This window comes from Rhinolophus sinicus, chromosome 11 (genome assembly GCF_057876585.1).
Source record: "Rhinolophus sinicus isolate RSI-liver-muscle chromosome 11, RSI-T2T, whole genome shotgun sequence".
Classification (NCBI taxonomy): domain Eukaryota; kingdom Metazoa; phylum Chordata; class Mammalia; order Chiroptera; family Rhinolophidae; genus Rhinolophus; species Rhinolophus sinicus.
Window position 1 is genome coordinate 14,907,187 of NC_142511.1, and position 21,687 is coordinate 14,928,873.

The 21,687-nt window shown below is 37.9% G+C and overlaps 1 protein-coding gene across 1 annotated transcript in view; it reads left to right on the forward strand.

Annotated features, from left to right (window-relative positions):
• The window catches only part of PLA2G4A (phospholipase A2 group IVA), a 137,429-nt gene that overhangs the window by 69,203 nt on the left and 46,539 nt on the right, over positions 1 to 21,687 (forward strand). Inside the window, exons 6-7 of the mRNA XM_019738116.3 lie at positions 825 to 862; positions 3,910 to 4,051. Of these exons, the coding sequence (XP_019593675.3) occupies positions 825 to 862; positions 3,910 to 4,051 (180 nt within the window). The remainder of the gene's footprint in view (positions 1 to 824; positions 863 to 3,909; positions 4,052 to 21,687) is intronic.

Below are 21,687 nucleotides of genomic sequence, written 5' to 3' on the forward strand. Positions count from 1 at the left end.
AGATTTCAGGTGGACAATTCTATAATACATTATCTATGTCTCACATTGTGTGTTCACCACCCACAGTCAGTTCTCTTTCCGTCACCATATATTAGAGAAGTTCTTTCTATACAGCAGAGTCATGTCTTGGAAAGACACCTTTTAATATCCCTTCTGCTTTGTGAATATTAGTCACTCTCTTTTCTATTAACCCAGAATTGGCCCGTTGGCAGAATGAGGTCCTCTCATAAGTTTGGTTGGCTCAGATAGTGTGGAAACAATAAAAACCTGAGCCCCACATCACATTTGCAGATGTTTCTTGAGTTGATCACAGTTGACTGGTCCCTGGGTCCCACTGCCCACCTTGGATAGGTGTTCTGTCTCCAATTACTACAGCCCACACACGTCACAAATGCACACGTTTGAATTTTCACCCAGGCTTTCTTTAACCTCCCAGACAGTTTAGCCTCTGATAGGCCCAGGGACAGCTACTGAATAATAGACACACATCTTTATAGGTTTTAGATCTCAGGCAATTTTTGTTTTGTGACTAATAATTGTGGAACTGAACTACTTCATTTCAGGGAAAGGAGAAGACAACCATGCGGACACAATTCTAATATGTGCTAAAGTGATGTATTAAGTAATCATATCATAATAAATAGGAAAAAAATTATGGAAATATACCTGTAATTTAAGGTCTTCATGGACCTACGTTACTTTTATTTTTAAGTTTTTTTTTAGGTTGAATATAATCTGGAACTCAAAACTTATTTTGATTTTGTTTGCATTACATACAACACGCATTCCTTTCTGACCTAATCTGTCTAATCTGTCTGTTTTAGGTCACTGAAATGATTCTGGAAATGTCCCTGGAGGTTTGGTAAGTGCATTTATTTCAGTGTATGGAAAATATTGTGAGTGTTCCACTGACTTATTTTAATTGTTAAAGATTATACTTTTAATATATGAAATAATTCTATCAGCTTTGAATATAAAAATGTATTAAATGCATTTTGTTTTTCTTTAGCTCTCTATTAACTACAACATTAAACAATAAAGCTAATATTCTATGCTTAATTTTCCTGTAGTTTGCTGGTTAAATAATAGATGTCAGCATAAGGCCTTTTAGAAAGCCCTCCCACCCCCGTTTTGTATTTATTCCCATAGATACAAACCATAAATGACTAGGGTTATTTAAGCCTATTTTCTACTGCTATTTTAGATAAATATTTGAAAACATGAAAGTGAACTTAGACAGGAAACTATAAAGCCGAAAAACTGAAAATTTAGACTGATTTTGTTCATAGTGGATAGCAGGACTACAAATGGTACAGTTCCATGAAGGCTCTTGTTCTTTCAAAGTGACCCCAGAAATGAAAGGTGGAAAATCATTGATTTATTTTCAAATGGTGAATTTTAGGGGAGTCAGGCCTGATCACTGATCTAATGCAGAGTTCAGTAGATCCCACCTCCCTCAACCTCTGTGTCTCTGAATTTCCCTGTTGAAGTGGGTTTTACCAAAATTACTAGCTCATATTTTATTTACACAAATGCCACATAAATTAGTGTCACATTCTCTTATCTTGTGATTTGACATTGGGTTTTGACATTTCTTTCTCTTATGTTGATCTCTAGGGCATGTTGATTCAACTTAGTAAATTATTGGCATAAATAACCACAGTCCCTCAATATATGTCAGGAAGAATCAAAGGACAGTCCAAATTACTATGTTGCATTATTTTGCATTATGTTGTCTCTTCCTGAAAGTGGTTTATTTTGGCATGAAGTTAGAAATATTTTTGTTATTCAACTATGAAAATAATGTTATTTGTTTTCATGGGAAATGGTCTTCACTGATGTAATTAGGACCATATTGTGTAAAAGAAATGGTCTTTTACAACAGTAAAAAAAAAAGTTATCAAAAACTATAGAAAAAAAAGTCACTAAATGTCGTATATCCCCCAAAATAAGACTTAACCAGAAAATAAGCCCTAGCATGATTTTTCAGCATGACATCCCCTGAAAAATGCGTCTTTTTGAGCAACAATTAATATAAGACCCTGTCTTATTTTAGGGAAAACACGGTAACGCATAAATGTCCAGAAGCAATTTACTATATATTAAAATGACCCTTAATCAAACTCTATTTTTATATGCTAACTTATATCTTTACTCTATAATGAGAATGTTTTATTTAAAAGCAAAATCCAATTTTCCATGGAATGTCTTCCATTATACCCAAAATAAGTGAAAAAAAAAGAAAATTAGCTGGTCAAAGATAATACATGAGAAATAAATGAAACACACTTCTGTTACCATATTGATGAAATTATTCAGCATTTAAAATTTTTCTTCCAGATATTTTTGTATTGCGATCTTTTAAAGATCTATGTTCATTGCTGTTTGTAGATTCTGTAAAAATCATGCTTCTTGTGGTTAATGTAAGATAATGATCAGGATAGTATATTATGGGAAATGGGAGTCCCAGAATGAGAAGTTCTGAATTTAAATCTATTATTTGCTAATTATGTTAATGATTGGATGATCTCTAATCACTTTGTTACTCATTTGTAAAATAAGAAAAGAATATTTTACAAGCATATCTATTGTGATAATTTATGAGACGTTCTTTCTAAAGAGCATGTATTAAAGGAAACTCTTCTACATACATACTGTGCTTATGGTGGTATTCTTTGTAATAGTTGAAAATAAGCTGGAAGCAACCTCAGTGTTCATGGATAAACAAATTATGCTGTGTTCATATATTGAAAATACTCCACAATAGTAAAAATGTCTGAATCAGTTCGATTTATATAAACAGAGATGAATCTCAAAAACAAAATGGTCAATGGAAAAAACAATTGCAGGATACATGTAGTTGATAGCATTTATACAGAAATTGTAAACCTGCAAAATGACCCTATATGTTTGTAGGGGCATAAATATATGCTGTAAAATTATAAAAAAATAAATTGAAATAATAAAGAGCAAATGTAAGGTAGCAGTCATCTCTGAGGAGCAGAAAAGAAAATAAATTGAAGGGGACACACAGAGACAACTGTGCAGGTGAGGTTTTTATTTCTTAAACTGGTTAGAAGATACGCAACTTAATGTATTATTATAAATAATAATAATGAAAGAGTTTACCCAAAGACTTGACTTTAAAAATGCTAATTCACTCTTATTCTTTCTCCCTTTCTTACATAATCTTCTTAATAATCAAATTTAATAACTGTGTAATCCAATGATTTGATATACTATAATTTAATGACCATTTCCTTATTGTATGATGGTACAGTTAAATGATCTTTTCAAAATTTACAGTTACTTCCCTTAAGGTAGATAACAAGAAATAGAATTACTAGAGCAATGGAAATGCACATTTAAATTACTTTTGGTGCTCATTTTCAAAAGTGTTTTGCAAATTTATATTTCCAAAATGCATGTATGAATGTTATTTTCCCTGTTCCAGCACTCTAAATAGATATTTAAAATATATTTTAACATTATTAATTTGCTAATAACTATTTTAAAAATTTGCTGGTGAAATTAATTATTTATCCTATTTTATTAACTATTCTTCTATAAATTGTTAATCATTGATCTGTGTGAGTTATCTGTATTTGTCCTTTGGGAAGTAGTAATTAAAATATTGCTTGTAATGATCAACTATCACTACTGTTTGTTTGCTTGTTTGTTTTTCCTAAAACATCTCATATTCCTTGTTTTCTGAAAACATGGCTTGGAACATGCAGCTTTAAGACAGCTGTCATGTTATACTCTTGTTTCAGGTTCCCTCCTAGGGAATGGCTTGAAGGAAGCAGTGAGCATATATCAGGGTAGCTAGTGGGGACTTGCAGGGACTGGATGATGTATAACAAGGCTACTGGGGACCTTGGCTTATGACTGTCTGTTTTATGTATACAGTTCATCCCCAGACCTTCGATTTAGTATGGCTCTGTGTGATGAGGAGAAAATTTTCAGACACCGGAGAAAAGAAAACATAAAGGAAAACATGAAGAAACTCCTGGGTCCAAAGAACAGTGAAGGCTTGTGTTCTACACGTGATGTGAGTTGGAAATTTTTCAAATGTTATTGCAATTTAATAATAATTTTGTTTGTACTTTCTCCCCAAAATATGAAAACATTGAGATTGAGCATTATGTCTTCATCTTGTTAAGATAATGTAAGGTAAGTGTTTCATAAGTGGAAATTCTTTGAGGGACGTCATCACAAATGCTGCCCATATTTGGAAATATTTATCAGCTATAGTTTTTAAAAGAGGTATAGACCTCTTATGCACAGACAAGACCTTCATTTCATTAGTAGGAAAAATTTAGTGTCAGATACAAAAGGATCATTGAATTCATTTTAACATAGACTAAGATTAAACTACTGTGGAATTATCATTACTGAACAAGAAGAAAATGTTAAATCTTATTAATGATAACATAATTAACCAAAATAGGTAGATGTGAATAGGGGAGATAAAAGGAAATATTCCCAATTCTTAATATTTAATAGCAGGAAGTTAAAAGATATCATCTGAAACTGACCAAGTAGCTAAAAATAATGACCTCCACATTTTAATGTTTTTTAGAATACTAATTATCGAGAGATCTTAAAATTAAAATATTTTTGTGAACAAATATTGAAAATACAATCCTTAAATTGTACTTTAAGTTCTTTTTCTTTCCTTAAATTCCAGTAAAATAAATAGCATTTATTATTCAATAAATCCAATTGAATTATATAATCCAGTTTTGAGCTATTACACAAATATAATCCAGTTTTATATAATCCAGTTTTGGGCTGTTTATTCATTCACTATCCCTTCACTGATCTATCTATCATCTGTCTATCTATCTATCAATCACCCATTCATCCATCTATCTTTCTATCTAAAATCTACAAAAAATTGTTTCTATAGTTAATAATATTTATTGCATATTTGAAAATTTCCAATAGAGTAGATCTTAAAAGTCCTTATCACAAGAAAAATATTTTTATAACTATGTATGGAGATGAATGTTAACTAGATTTGTTGTTGTGATCAATTCACAATATATACAAATATCGAATCATTATGCTATATACCTGAAATTAATACTGTGTTTCCCCAAAAATAAGACCTAGATGGACAATCAGCTCTAATGCATCTTTTGGAGCAAAAATTAATATAAGACCTGGTCTTATTTTAGTATAAGACCGAGTCTTATATAATATAATATAATATAATATAATATAATATAATATAAGGCTGGGTAATATAATATAATATAATAACAGGTCTTATATTAATTTTTGCTCCAAGAGACGCATTAGAGCTGATTGTCCGGGTAGGTCTTATTTTCGGGGAAACACTGTATAATTTCATATTTCATATAATGTTATATGTCAATTATACTTTAATTAAATTTTTTAAATTACTGCAATGATACTCATCAAATCATAATGATGAAATTCCTTCCTAGTGGCATATCAAGTAATTTTTTTTTAAAGATTTTTTATTGGGGGAGGGGTACAGGACTTTTTCTGGGGGGGCAGCTGTGTGTACTTCCAGGACTTTTTTTTTTTTCCCCAAGTCAAGTTGTTGTCCTTTCAATCTTAGTTGTGGAGGGTGCCATTCAGCTTCAAGTTGTTGTCCTTTCAGTCTTAGTCGTGGAGGGTGCAGCTCAGCTCCAAATCCAGTTGCCGTTGCTAGTTGCAGGGTGCACAGTCCACCATCCCTTGCGGGAGTTGAACCAGACAACCTTGTGGTTGAGAGGACGCACTCCAACCAACTGAGCCATCCGGGAGGCAGCTCAGCTCAAGGTGCCGTGTTCAATCTTAGTTTCAGGGGGCGGAGCCCACCATCCCTTGCGGGACTCGAGGAATTGAACTGGCAACTTTGTGGTTGAGAGCCCACTGGCCCATGTGGGAATCGAACCAGCAGCCTTCGGAGTTAGGAGCATGGAGCTCTAACTGCCTGAGCCACCAGGCCGGCCCTCAAGTAATTTTTAAATTATTTCTTTGAGCTTTTCTGTTAGTTGAATATTCTAAATGAACATAATATAATTTTAGAAAGATAATATTTTCATTAAATGCATAAGTGAAAAGTACATACACACACACACACACACACTCACTCACACACACTCCCATATATACCCACAGACTCAGGATTCAAGATTATTATAAATTAAGTGCAAAATACAATGGGAAATGAGGCATAAATTCTGAGTAAGGTAGCCAGATGGACACCCCATCCCATATGTGATTGCAGGTATCCAAATGTGTTTTTAGGTGGGCAGAGGGGTGGAAAGGCGCTCTTTGGAGCTGGAATGGCTGTTGTTAGGGGAGCAGACTCTAAGATCAGATGTTGCTTTTGGAGAATTTTTGCTAATAGGAAGCTAGGAGGAGAAGCAAAACTTCCATTTAAGTTTCTATTTAAAAAAAAAAGACAGACTTCTCTTCAATCCTGTGTCTTGCTGTCACCACATAGGTCCCCAGCAGCACTTGTGGTTGATTATGTTCACAGATTAATTAGCCCTTGAGAACACTTCCTTCTCTGCATATTACTCAGAAGTTTCTAGCTCCCTGGGAAATTTTTTTGTTTTTGTTTTTTAGCTATATTAAAATTTTCAGCAGCAATGCTACAGCCTGTTTTTGTCCCCAGCCTTGTTTGGTATTGTTATACCCTTGGAATGGAAAAATGATGTTTCAAGTTTGTTTTCTGCTTTTTTTTTTTTTTTTTTTTTTTCATTTCTGCCATTTGTCATTTGTTGAGACTCTGCGCTAGGAACTGGAGATGAATAAAACTGAGGTGGTTAATACTGAACACTCACTTTCCTTGGTGAGGTTAAAACTTAATTGGGGAGAAAGACTTTTAAGCAGATAAAACAGTGATGTGTTACATTCTTTTAAGTGGAGGTGCGAATGGAAGGGTGTAAGAGCTTGCAACAGGGTGACCCACTCTTTCTCTCTGTAGCAGAGGTGACGGTGATAGCATGACGGTGTTCAGGACACACCAAACCAAGATATGTCACCTTGGCATACTAAATATATATTTTTTTAATTTTAAATTACATTTATTGGGGTGATAATGGTTAATAAAATCATATAGGTTTCAAGTGTACGATTCTATAATATTGACTACTTTCATTGAAAGGTGCTTGAGGAAGCAGCAGAAGCAGAAAGGTCTCTCTGACCTTTCCCCACCTGTCTCCCCTGACACAGGTCATGAGACCTGTCCCAGGTGCCCTCTCTATACCCAGAAGAAAGGAGAATTCTTATTTCCAAAGACAAAGGGATACCCTAATGAATACGAACCAACACGCCTTGCTAAATTTCCTCCAGTTTCCTATGCTTACCTCATACTTTCTGACCTGTATTTTTACACGACTGCTCACTCCTCATCAAACCTAGCATACTCGTGCAAATACTCAGGTCTACCTGTCTCTTCAGGTCTTCATTTCCTTACGAGGGCTCCCGTGTTGTGTGAAACGTAATATTACATCCATTTGTAGGCTGTTCTCCTGTTTCTCTCTCTTTGTCAGTTTATTTTTCAGACCCAGCCAGGGGCCTTAAGAGGGTTGATAAAAACTTTCTCCCCTTGAAAAGACTGTCTTCCCAGAGTGGAAGCGTGGCCACGCCTTGAGGAATGAGTTTGCCGGAGGGAACAGTAGGAAACAGACACCTCGGTTCCTTCCTGGTCATCGTCTTCATTTGGGAGACCTTGTTTTATAATCTCAGTGTTTCCCTGCCTAGTTGCGTTCTGGTTATTTGCAGCAATTATTTCCTTCACTCCCCGCTGCTCATCCACTCTCCACTCCCCTCACAACTGATAGACTTTGTTCCTAAAGAGAAATGGAAAGTCATCAGTTGACAAATCCTTCCGGTCTTGTCAATGGGATTGACATACTCCGTATCTGATGCTTATCCTTTGCCACTTCCCTCTCAGTGCAGGGGAGGAAAGAGCCCCTTTTATTTCAAGTGCGGATCCATGTCAGATATGGGTTGCAAACCCCAGTTGGGACCCTCAGTGTATCAGTTGTCCGGTCCTCCCAGGGCCACTCACACCTATATTGCCTGCCTCTAACTCTGTACGATTTTTCCCTATAAACATATGAACACGTTTTAAACTCCCATAGAAAGAGAAAACAAGGAGCCACAACAGCAATAAAATGTCTGGATTGCACATTCCCTTCTCCTTTCTGTTCTACTTCTCCCCTTACTTTCACAGACTAACTTCTTCAAAAGTTTCTACATAATCTCATTCGACTTCCTTACTTTGCTCAGGCTCCTGCTCTTGTTTCTCTACTGCTGCGGATCCGCTGGTCACCAGTACTGAGAAATGCACAGGGTCTTTTTCTGGCCCTGTCTTACCCAACCCTGCAGCTGCAAATGACAAACTTCTCCCTGCTTTTGGAAACGTTCTCCACCCTTCACTCACTACCTATTTTTTGTTTTCATTATGCCTCTTTGGGTCCCTTTACCAGATCGTTTTCCTCTGCAAGTTATGTAAATATAACAGTTCTTCAAGACTCAGTCCTAGGCTCCCGTTCTCCTCATTCTGCGTGCTTCTTAAGAATTTTCAATCCCTCCATGATGTCACTCAACGCCTGTGTGCTGAGGAGTTTCACAGGTTTATCAACAACTTAGTACCTCTCTTCTGAGCTTCAGACCAGGATATCTATACACCTCCTTGGTTTTGTCACTTGTATTCCTCACGTCTCAAACTCAGCTTGTCTAAACCTGAACATAAAACCCTCTCTCTTCTCTGTAGTTTTACTATGCCTGTCCTCTCCCCACTTTCTGTTCATACTGAATTCAGAGTAGCCTTTTAAAAACACAAACCTGATTCTGTCAAACCCAAGCTTAAAATCCTTCCACTGCTCTTAGGATTGACCTCACAGCATCTCTCCAGCTTCATTTTTTCCCATCTCATCCTTAATTCACTCCCCCCCCCCCATTAGTTCCATGTCTCCACGGAACCCTTTCCCAATGGACGCTCTTGCGTACATTGTTTCTTCTCACTGCAGAATGCTTCCCCTGGGCCACCCCTCTCTCTACCCCACCTGCTTTTCGGATAACTAACACCCTTCCATCCAGTAATCAGTGCATAAATCACTCCTTCTGAGAATCTCTCCCTCATCAACTCCTCCCAAGTCCAAGTTAGTTCTTTCAGTTATATTCTCTTGCGGCATAAATATGCACTTTATCTTCTCAGCACTTAGCACAGTTATATTTAAAATACCTGTATAAATTATTCATTTCATGTCTGTTTTCTCCATTAGAATATAAGTGTGATGAGGACTGGGATATGTCTATATTATTCCCTTTATATTCCCAGCACCTGGCGTAGGTACCACTCCATGGTTGATGTTTTGTTGGATGAGTCAGGACACAGACTTAGGCAGTGGCTTGGCACTGCGTTGCAGGGGGTAAATTACCTAAAAGAGAGATTAGGGGTTCAAAGCTGAGGAACACCAGTGTCAGGTGTTAGGAGGAAGTACAGGTTGAGGAGAAGGTTTGGAAGAAAAGATTCCAGTTTGAACTGTTCGATTAGAAAGTGTGTGGGACGCACTGGTGCAGAAGTCCAGCTGGCCTTTGTCCTTAGCTATTCCTTTTCAAAAGGAAAGTTGCTGTCACAATCCCTCGTGACTCCATGTTTTGTGGAAAGGAGTCTTCCTGGGAAGATACAATTTGGCCTAATATTTATAGACATTGGCTCTTCTGCAACAGATGGTGAATGAGGTAATTATGCTTTTCTCTGGCATGTTCTTCAAACGTATTAAATTCATGTTTTTGGAAGTCATTCCTAGAATTAAAACTTTTTTTGTTATTGTTTTGGTTTGGGTCTAGACTCTTTTCTCTTGGTAGAAAAAAAACAGTTTAGATATATTCAGCACCACCCTTTCCCATAACACATTCCTTGGCCAGGAGTGTGTTAAGCTCCTACTCCCCTTGCTCCCTGCCAAGACCTTCACTTTCTATTCAGTACTGGCTGAACAGCCTCTTTAAGGTAGAGTGGGCAGTTGTGGTAGCTTGTCAAGCAAAGAACAGCACTATTCAATTTTCACTGTAGACACCGTGACTGTCTTCTTCCCAGTTTTCAATAGACAGCATCCAGTTTAGGACCTGAAGCTTTCTCAGACCTAGAATTTAGAATCCTGAAATTTATATGGAACCACAAAAGATACCGAATAGCCAAGGCAATCTTGAGAAAGAAAAAGTTGGAGGTATCACACTCCCTAATGTCACATTATACTATGAAGCTACGGTAATCAAAACAGTATGGTACTAGCACAAAAACAGACACAAAGATCAATGGAACAAAATAGAGAACTCAGAAATAAATCCATGGCTATATGGTCAATTAATATGTGACAAAGGAGGCAAGAATATGCAGTGGAGTAAAGGCAGTCTGTTCAATAAATTGTGTTGGGAAAACTGGAAAGATACATGCAAAAAAAAACCAAAAAAAAAACTGGACCATGTTCTTACCCTATATACAGAAATAAACTCTAAATGTATTAAAGGCTTAAATGTAAGACCTGAAACCATAAAATTCCAGAAGAAAAAAAAAAGAAGTATACTCTTTGACAGGTCTTAACAATATTTTTTGGATATGTCTCCTTGGTCAAGGGCAACAAAAACAAAAATAAATGACTGGAACTACTTCAAACTAATGAGTTTTTCCATAGTGAAGTAAATCATCAAAACAAACAGGTAGTTTATTAAATGGAAGAAGACATTTGAAATTATATATTAGCGATGAGATTAATATCAACAACAAAAAAAACTCATACAACTCAACCTCAAAAAGACAAATAATCCAATAAAAAAAAAATGAGCAGAGGACATGAATAGACATTTCTCCAAAGAAGACATACAAATGGCCAATAGACACACGAAGAGATGCTCAACATCACTAATCATTAGGGAAACGGAAATCAAAACCACAATAAGATATCACCTCATATATGTCAGAATGGCTATTATCAAAAAGACAAAAAATAACAAGTGTTGGCAGGATGTGAAGAAAAGGGAACCCTCATGCACTGTTGGTACTACTGTAAATTGGTTCTACCACTTCGGAAAATAGTATGGCAGTCCCTCAAAAAATTAAAACTCGAACGACCATACAATTCTACTTCTGGATATTTATCTGAAGAATATGAAAATACTAATTTGAAAAAGATATATGCACCCCTATGTTCATTGCAGCATTATTTACAATCACCAAGATATGTGTCCATTGATAGATGAACGAATAAAGAAGATATTCTATATAAACGAGATATTATATGTGTATATATACACACACACACACACACACACACACACGCACACACACACATATATATATATATACATATATATACGTATATATGATGCAATATTACTTAACCATAAAAAAGAATAAAATCTTGCCATTTGTGACAACACGGATGGACCTAGAAGGTATTATGCTTAGTGAAATAAGTCAGACAGAGAAAGACAAATACCATCTGATTTCACTTATATGTGGAATCTAAAACAAACAAACAAAACAAGACAGAAACAGATTCATAGATACAGAGAACAAACTGACGCTTGCCAGAGAGGAGGGGTTGACAAGAGGGGGCAAAAATGTTGAAGGAGATTAAGAGGTACAAACTTCCAGTTATAAAATAAAGTCATGGGATGTAATAATGCACAGGATAGGAAATATAGTGAGTGATATTGCAATAACTTTGTATGGTGACAGATGGTTATTAGACTTGTGGTGATCACTTTGTAAGGTATTGGTGAGACTGTGAAGATGCACTGGCAAAATATTAGACTCAATAATTTCCATCTTTGTTTTTATTCTCTAATCAAAATATGTAAATTCCTAGGATGTACAAACAAGCAGTCTAAATCCTAAACAGTTTTAATGCAATCACTATGATATTTAATAGTTAAAAAAATCAATGCTACTTTTTTATGCTCTTTTACATTTAGAGAATTTAATTTTCAACTCAGCATCTCCAACCCCTTTTATAAGTGGGTGAAATGTGGTTAGTGAGGGTTGCCAATCTAGGTCTTGGCCATCTCCTTGCAGATACGTTCAGATGTTCTAGCTCTGTGCTTTGGAATGTGGGAGTAGTTGGCACTTTGGAAAACTGACTCTCAGCAGAAACATAGGAAGAAAGGCTTCTGGTTTTACTTTTGTACCAGGTTTTTCTCCAAACTGGCAGGAATATGTTGATGATTTGGGCAAATTAGAAAGAGAACATAGAAGTATATTCCAGTAATGTGGGCTTCGTGACATCGTCATTCTTTATTTGCCTGATCTTATCAATGAGAAGAGGTAAAATAATAATTTATTAGTGATAATTCCTAAAAGCAACAACAAAATCCCAAACACATAACAATTCAAGTGATTATAACCACCTACCTATGATACTAATGAGGAACTGGCATAGAAAATGTCAATGCTTCTCAACTTGTTTGACTCACTGTCCCCTTTCGTGCTAATCAATAAAATGACAAACTCTCTTAGAAATTTAAAACATTATTTGATCAACTTGACTAGGTATATTAGAAAGTATTGTAAGTAAATATTTTAGGTCAATATTTTACTGAATACTTCATTTTGAAATGAATTTTTATATAATATCATTAGTGTTATATGTTGAGAATCTCCTTTTTCCTACTTATCAAGTGAAAAGTTTTTGTTAAATGAATAATTTACCAGGCAAAAATTTGTTCTGTATTTTTCATAATTTTTGAGCATCGTTTTAAGATTTGTTAGTGGTAGCATAGACGTGATGGTATAGTTTTCTCTTGCCTCTTTAAAATATGAAATGGGGCACTTATGGCTAATTTTATGTGTCAATTTGGAGAGTGATTTAGATGTGATTAACATTCAAATCCTTGAATTTGGAATAAACAGATTGCCTTCCGTAACGTGGGTGGGCCCTATCTAATCAGTTGAAGGCCTGAATAGGACAAAAAGATCAGCTTCCCTGAGCGAGGGAATTCTTAGCAGAATTAGACTTTGTCTGTACCATCATTTCTCCTGGGTCTCTGTCTGCTGGCCTTCAGGTTAGACCTGCATTATTAACTCTCTTGGGTCTGGAGACTGCTACCCTGTACTGCAGAGTTGGACGTGTTGGTCTCCATAATCCTGTGAGCCAATGTCTGATAATATATATAATTTGTGAAAAAGAGAGAGATAAAGAGAGACATGACCCCTCAATTCCCAGACTTGAGCCAGATTACAGATGCAGAACCCCTGGAATGAAGAGGAGGTTGGGTCCCCTTGAGGAAGGACCCAGTATACTGCCAAAAATTTATGCTGGTAATCTTTCTCCCAGCTTTTCTAAAAGGGACTTACAGCATTTGACCAGGATAACTGTACACTGGGGGAAAGGAAATCATCAGACCTTTTGGGAACTACTGGACACTGGCTCTGAACCGATATCCATTTAGGAGAGCTAAAATGACTCTGTGGGCCACATGTCAGAGAAGGGGCTCCTGAAAGTCAGGTGATAAATGGGGTTTCAGCCCCGTCCCTGCCACAGTAGGCCTAATGAGTCTCTGGACCCATCCTTTGTTATGTTCCCAATTCCAGAATGCATAATTGAGATAGATATATTCAGCAGCTGGCAGATTCCCCACGTTGGTTCCATGAGCTGTGGAATGAGGGCTAATAAGGTGGGAAAAGCCAAGTGGAAGCCACTAGCTCTACCTCTATGTAGGAAAATAGCAAACTGAAACCCTCCCAGCCTCCCAGGAGAGGTTATAGAAATGTGTGGCACCATTAAGGACTTGAAAGATGCAAGAATGGTAATTCCCCTCACATCCCTATCCAAACTGCCTAGTTGGCCTGTGCAGAAGACAAATGGATCTTGTAGAATGACAGTGGGTCATCATAAATTTAATCAGGCAGTGACTCCCATTGCAGCTGCTGTGTCAGACGTAGTTCGTTGCTTGAGCAAATTACCACATCCCATGGTTCCTGGTATATAGCTATTGATCTGGCAAATGCTTTTGTCTTCATCCCTGTTAATAAAGACCACCAGAAGTAATTTGCTTTCAGTTTCACTCCCTACCTCAGGAATATATAAACTCTCCAGCCCATGTCATAATTCAGTTTGTAGGGATCTTGATTGATTTTTCCGTTCACAAGATATCACACTAGCCCATTATGTGAATAACATTCTGCTGATTGGATCTAGCCAGCGAGAAGTAGGTAGACTTATTGGTAAGACATTTGCATGTCAGACAGTGGACAATAAATCCAGCAAAACTCAGTGAAATGTCTAGGGATCTAGTGGTGTGGGGTATGTCAAGATATCACTACTGGAAGAAAGGAAATGTTGTTGCATCTGTACTCTCCTACAAACCAAAAAAACAAGAGGCACAGTGCCTGGTGTGCTGCTCTGTTCCATTTCCCAAGTGACCCCAAAATCTGCCAGTTTTAAATGGGGCCCAGAACAAGAGAAGGCTCTGCAGCAGGTGCCACTTACTATGCAGGGGGCTCTACCACTTGGGCCTTATGACCACTCAGCTCCATCGGTGCGTGGAGTGCCAGCGGCAGACAGGGAAGCTGTCTGCAGTCTGTGGTAGGCTCTCACAGGTGAACTGCAGCAAAGGCTCTTAGGACTGTGATGCAAGGTCCTGCCATCCTCTGTGGATAACTACGGCCCTTTTGTAAAACAGCTTCTGGCCTGCTACTGGGCCTTAGTAGAGACTGAAGACTTAACCATCGGAGACCTGTCATCATGTGACTTGAGCTGATCCTCATGAACTGGGTCTTGTTTGGCCTGCCAAGCCATAAGTTGGGTGTGCACGGATGCAGTCCATCCTCAAATGGAAGTGGTGTACTATGTGAGATTGGTCCGAACAGGTCCTGAGGACTCAAGTGAGTTCTGTGAGGAAGTAGCCCACGGTGCCCATTCCTGTTACGCTACCTTCTTTCTGCCAGCCTGACTTATAGCCTCATGGGAGAGACCCCGGGGGTCAGTTGACAGTGGAGAGAAAACTTGGGCCTTGGTTACAGATGGTTCTACACAATATTAAGGCACCATCTGCAAATGGACAGCTGCAGGACTGCAGCCCTATCTGGGACATCCTTGAAGGACAGTGGTGAAGACAAATCTTACCAGGGGGCAAAAGTTCAAGGAGTTTATCCTGGTTCTTCATGTCGCTGGAATGGAGAAATGGTCAGATGTATAATTACATACAGAGTCATGGTCTGTGGCCAATGGTTTGGCCGTATGGTTAGGGACCTTGAAGAAACGCGATTAGAAAATTGTCCTCTCTGAATGGAGGACAAATGTGAATATATTTGTGTCCTATGTCAATGTCCACCAGAGGGTGGCCTCAGCAGAGAAGGATTATAATAATCAAGTGGACAGGATGACCCATTTTGTGGATACCCATGAGTTTCTTTCACCAGCTCCCCATCATTGCCGAATAGGGTCATAGAAAAAGTGACCACCATGGCAGGGCTGGAAGTTATGTTTAGGTTCAGCAACACGGACTTCCACTCACCAAGGCTGACGTGGCTACAGCTGCTGCTGAGCGCCCAGTCTGCCAGCAGCAAATGCCAACACTGATTCCCCAGTAGGTCACTATTCCCTGGGGCGTTCTGCCAGCTTACCTGGTGGCAGACTGAATGTTTTTTTGTTTGTTTGTTGGTTTTACCTGAATAGCTAGTTATTCTGGATACAGTTTGCTTTCCCTGCACTCAAAGCTTCTGCCAAACTATTATCTGTGGACTTATAAAATGCCTTATAGTCTGTCACAATATTCCATACAGCATTGCTTCTAATCAAGCAACTAACCTCATAGCAAGTGAATTATAGCAATGGGCCCATGTGATAGAATTCACCAGTCTTGCCATGTTCTCTTGATAGAACCGTAGAATAGTCTTTTGAAGACTCAGTTATAGTGCTCGCTAGGTAGCAGTACCTTCCAAGGTTGGGGCAAGGTTCTCCAGGAGGCTGCATATGCTCTGAGTCAGCACCCTAGGATTTATGGGTCCAGGATCAAGGAGTGGAAGTGGCAGTGGCACCACTTACTATTACCCCTAGTGACCCACTAGCAAAGCGTTTGCTCCCTGTCTGCATGACTGTATACTCTGCTGGCTTAGAGGTCGTAGTTCCAAAGGGAGGATGCTCCCACCTGCAATGGAACAGTGATTCTATTGAACTGGAAGTTAAGGCTGCTACCTGGCCACTTTGGGCTCCTCATGCCTCCGAATCAAGGCAAAGAAGGGGGCTGCCTTGCTGGCTGGGGTGACTGATCTTGACTACCAAAGAAAAGTTGGACTATTACTCCGTGATGGAGGTAAGGAGGAGAATGTCTGAAATACAAGAGATCCCCTATGGTGTCTCTTAGTATTATCAGGCCCTCTGAGCCAAGTCAGTTGGAAACTACAAGAGCCCAGTCCAGGAAGCACTACCCTTTGGTGGACATTGACACAGGACACAAATATATTCACATTTGTCCTCCATTCAGAGAGACATCTTTCTCACTAATTTTCTAATCATGTTCCATAAAGGTCCCTAACCATTTGGCCAAACCATTGGCCACAGACCACGTGTCTCTGTGTAATTACACATCTGGCTTTTTCTCCATTCCAGACCTTTCAGGAATGAAGGTTAGGTTACCCACCAGGAAAACGACCATGACCAGCTGAGGTGCTTTTTGAAGGCACAGGGAACACAGAATGAATAGTGGAAGAAGGTAGTTATACATACCAGCTACGACCAGGTGACCATGTACTGAAATGAGGACTATGGTTGTCATGAGTATTTCTTCCCTAGTTCGTTATGAATATGTTTATGTGTGTGTACGTGCATGTATATGTGTGTGTACCCACTCAGAAACACAAAAATAGAGTCATATTTAAAGTATGAGATATTGAGGAGAATAAAATCATTCAAGGAATTTGCATCCTCCTCTGGGGACAGGATTAGTGTATTTCCAGTTATACACAAACTAGTTGTATCATGTAGACTGGAACTATGAATTTGTTACTGTCTTTATTTGGAGATTATGGATTAAAGAGATATACATGGGTGCCAAATTAAGAAGGGGTAGACTTGTAATGATTAATTTTATATATCAACTTGGAAGATGTTTTTTGATGAGTAAACAGTGACATTTGAGTAAGCAGATTGCCATCACTAATGTGCATGGGCCCCATCCACAGTGAAGGCCTAAATGGAACAAAATGGCCAATCTTCCAAGCAAGAGGGAAATCCGCAACAGGCTGCGTTTGGATCTCATCTGCACCATTGGCTCTCCTGGGCCTCTGCCTGCTAGCCTTTGAACTAGAACTGCCTGATGGACTCTCCTGGGTCTAGAGCCTACTGGCCCATATGCAGGTTTGGACTTGCCAACAATAATCACACGAGCCAATTTCTTATAATAAATCAATCTCTCTCTCTCTCTCTCTCTCTCTCTCTCTCTCTCTCTCTCTCTCTCTCTCTCTCTCTCTCTCCCCCCCCCCCCATTGGTTCTGTTTCTCTGGAAAACCTTGACTAATATATAAGCCAAGGAGACAAAAGTTTGTATCTATGAAAATCTTATGAAATCTTACAAAAGCTTATAAAATCTATGAAAATGTAAAAAAAAATTTTAGCATTTCAGAATTTTCTTTTGCAAGGGGAGGAGGTGGGAATTAATAATCTCCGTAAGTCCATGTTCCAAAATAATCAAAGCTAGAAGGGTTATTCGTAAATGCAAATTCATTTCCTGTGATCATGTGAGAGAAGTATGAGAAACAGTCACTAATATCATCTATACACAAATACTGGTGCTATTAAGTCTAAATATAACCTAAAATTTCTCAATGTTTATTTGTTTGATTCTTTTAGGTTTAGAGCCAGGATGAACAGCTGCACCTTATAACTCCCCACTTACATTTTTGATAGGTATATCAGAATGACCAAGACTATTAAGACATTCAGATTTAGCCTTCCTTTATTGTGTAATGCTGTACTGATATCATCTGAAGTGATACATGAATCTGAAACAAAATTTAGCGAAATACCAAGTATTTCTCTCAATAAAGATTACTGCTTTTGTTCTGAAAAAAAAGAAAGGAAAGCACAAATTATGGTGTCAGCGACACGTCACTTCACATTTGGTTCTGCTACTTATTAGTTATCTCTATGTGGGCAAGTATTATGTGTGTGCTGAATACTTTCTCATCTGAAAAATGGAAATAATAATGATCTCCTTTTGAGGGCTGTGAAGACGAACAAATTGAGTGAAAGAGCCTACGCTAGTGCCAGGCACACAGTATTTTCTAGATCAGTCTAATTCCCCTTTCCTTTTTTTATAGTTAATAAAAATTTGCAATTCTGTAGTTTTATAACTCACATTCTGTATGAGTTTTAGAATTTAGAATGTTATTAGTAGCAAACAAACTTCTAGTTCATTAATTCTACCCAATATTTTACATGTAAGTAAACTGAGTCCAGAGAGGATTTTCTCTGCCTCAAGTCACAAAGTTAGTTGTAAGGAAAGCTTTCAGAGACAGAGTGGAGCGTAGTGAATTAAAAGCTTTGGAGACTTACATCTTCTTTATCCAGTTTGAATCCACTGAATACCACTTTCTAGCTTTGCAACAATGGAAAAAGGGTCTTCTTTGTGTTTAATTACTTTTTCCTTAAAATGGAGGTAATAATATTTATCTCATACAGTTGTGAAAATTAAATGATATGGTACATACAGATTACTTTGTGTGCAATAAATGAAGGTGGTAATTTATTCTTAGCAATCATGCAATTATTTGATTATTCAATTTTTAATGTACAAATGCATGACATTTTCTTTTACCTGCGAGCAACCCAAAATATCGGACTTAAAAATCTTACCTGAAAGCCCTAAGAATTACTGCAAAGCAATAATGAAAGCAATGGGATATATGTAACACATGAATTCCAGTTTTACTAGTAAGTGGCTATTTTCAGAAAATTCCTAACACATTAAATGATCATCCATAAGTACATGTTGGTGGGGCCGGCCCGGTGGCTCAGGTGGTTGGAGCTCCATGCTCCTAAATCTGAATGCTGTTGGTTCAATTCCCACATGGGCCAGTGGGCTCTCAACCACAAGGTTGCCAGTTCAATTCCTCGAGTCCCGCAAGGGATGGTGGGCTCCGCCCCATGCAACTAAGATTGAACACGGCACCTGGAGCTGAGCTGCCTCCTGGATGGCTCAGTTGGTTGGAGAGCGTCCTCTCAACAAGGTTGCCAGTTTGACTCCCACAAGGGATGGTAGGCTGCGCCCCCTGCAACTGGCAACGGCAACGGCAACTGGACCTGGAGCTGAGCTGTGCCCTCCACTACTAAGACTGAAAGGACAGTAACTTGACTTGGAAAAAAGTCCTGGAAGTACACACTGTTCCCCAATAAAAATCCTGTTTCCCTTCCCCAATAAAATCTTAAAAAAAATAAAATAAGTATATGTTGGGCTACTGGCATATAGAAAGGACATCTGGGAATTGTTTTCTCAGATTTAGAAAAGGTCTCATATTAAATTTTCCAACTTTTCTTATTAAATCTTCCTTTGAACAACAATGCAGGTTATGCGTTGTGTGTTGAAACGGACAGTATAATCTGTTACTAAGAATTTTTTCACTCTATCTGATTTATGTTGGGTTTAATGTTATTTTCAATAATGCAATGTTGCAAATAACCAAATCAACAGACTCAAATGCCACTAATTGATTTTTTAGTATAAACAATGTTCTTCCTACAATATCAACCCTGATATTTTTTTCCTCTTAAAAGCCCTTCATACTTTTATTTTTCCCAACTCCCAAGTATACGCCTGCTACAATAAGAAGCCTGGTTGTTTGCTCCCCAAATCACATACCCTTTCCTGCTTATGCCTGTGCTGGCCTGACTGGAGGCCCAATGCTTGGCACATAGCAACAATAAATGTTTATTATTATTACTATTACTCTTGTTGTTGTTGTTACATTGCCTATAAATTTAACTCTTCTTTCAAGGCCTAATTCAAATCCCTCCTTTTTCTAATTTATTTGGCTTCCATGCAACTATTCTTGCAATTAATACTAAACTGTCCTCCATTCACTTTATAACCCAACTTTAGCTTCCTATCTTTTTCTGCCCCTTCTAGACAAGTTTGTAGGAGCTTATATATTTTATTTTATTTACAATTTTAAACCTGTTTTAGAACTTTCTGTCCATATATATATTTATACATATTCAAAGCCATTTAAATTGTTCCATTGCACAGAACTGGTAGAGTGTGTTTTCATGAGTAAGGTCTTCAATTCACATCGAATTTGATGGCGAGGGTCCTTTAATTTGAGGGCACTCCATGTTAGAGAAGAGCCCTGGTTTAGCAAATTAGTTCTAGGTGTCCTGCCATTCAATGTCTTACTTCCAATAAGACCTCACCTCTACAGATTCCCTTTCCGTGTATTAAGAGCTCTATACGCATTTTGGTTCTTCGAGTTCTAAAATAATGATTTCATAAATAGAGGTATTTATCACATTGGTGAGTGGACACCCAGGGTCAAGGGGCAAGTGCTTAGAACACGGTGCATTCGTGTTGTGTATTCTGCATTTCTGACCCTGAGTGCAGCCTTTCCCCCTCAGCCTGGTTTCGTGCTGTAGGATCCTTCTCCTGGGTAATGATGACATCATCTGCTATGAGCAAAGCTAGAAACCCCAACAGTCTGACCACACTCTTTCCTCTTTTACTCCTAGCATCTGATTGGTCACCACATGTTAGCGATTCTCCCTGTAAATGTACCTTGATTCTATGTACCTTGATCTCTTTCTAAGCTGTACTGGGTTTATTAGAGCTAGAATAGAACTGTCAAAAGTATTTTAACTCATCTACGCACGTGCACTCTGCGGTTTGCATGTGTGTTCTGAAAATTCGATTTGTTTTTCACTAGTATAGAAAATAAAATCTGATAACGATATGACTATTTTGATATAACTCAAAGCTGATACTCCAGTCACAGCATCCCCTCAGTTCAGCTGCTGCTCTTCCAACCATGTGGATTTCTTTGTTTGCTTCATCTGCTATAAAGTTTTGAATGGCTTCATGATCTAATCTCTTTTGCTCCATAAATTGTTCAGTCTTCCCTGTATAATTTCTTCCTTGAGAATTGTTACTATTGGAAAACAATGTCAAACAAATCATACCCTACTCCCCAGCAATATGACATACAATATGTCTGTCCAGTAAATATTCCCATCCACCTGCTCCCTCTTTCCTATTCCCGTCCTTATCTCCCCACTGCTTTGTCCTCAACAGGCTCAGGATTTTCCTGACAGATGTTCAATTGCGCTCACCATGTCTCTGATATACTAGGGCAGTGGTCACCAAATGTTTTGCTCTCAGAAATCCTTTACACGCTTAAAAAATATCAAACACTTCTAAGAAATTATGCTTATATGGGTTATATCTATAAATATTTACTGCATTAAAAACTAAAATGGAGAAAATATATTAAAATATATATTTGTTTTAAATAAGTTGATTTCAGATTAATATAAATAATATTTTATGAAAATAACTATTTTCCAAAGCAAAGATAAGGTGAGAAGAGCAGTAATGCTTTACATTTTTACAAGTATATGAAGTGTGTGACTTAGTGTTATTATGAAAATAGTTTTGACTTTGGGGACCCCTTGAAAGCTATGCACACTTTCAGAACTGCTGCCCTAGAATAGAGAATAACAACCA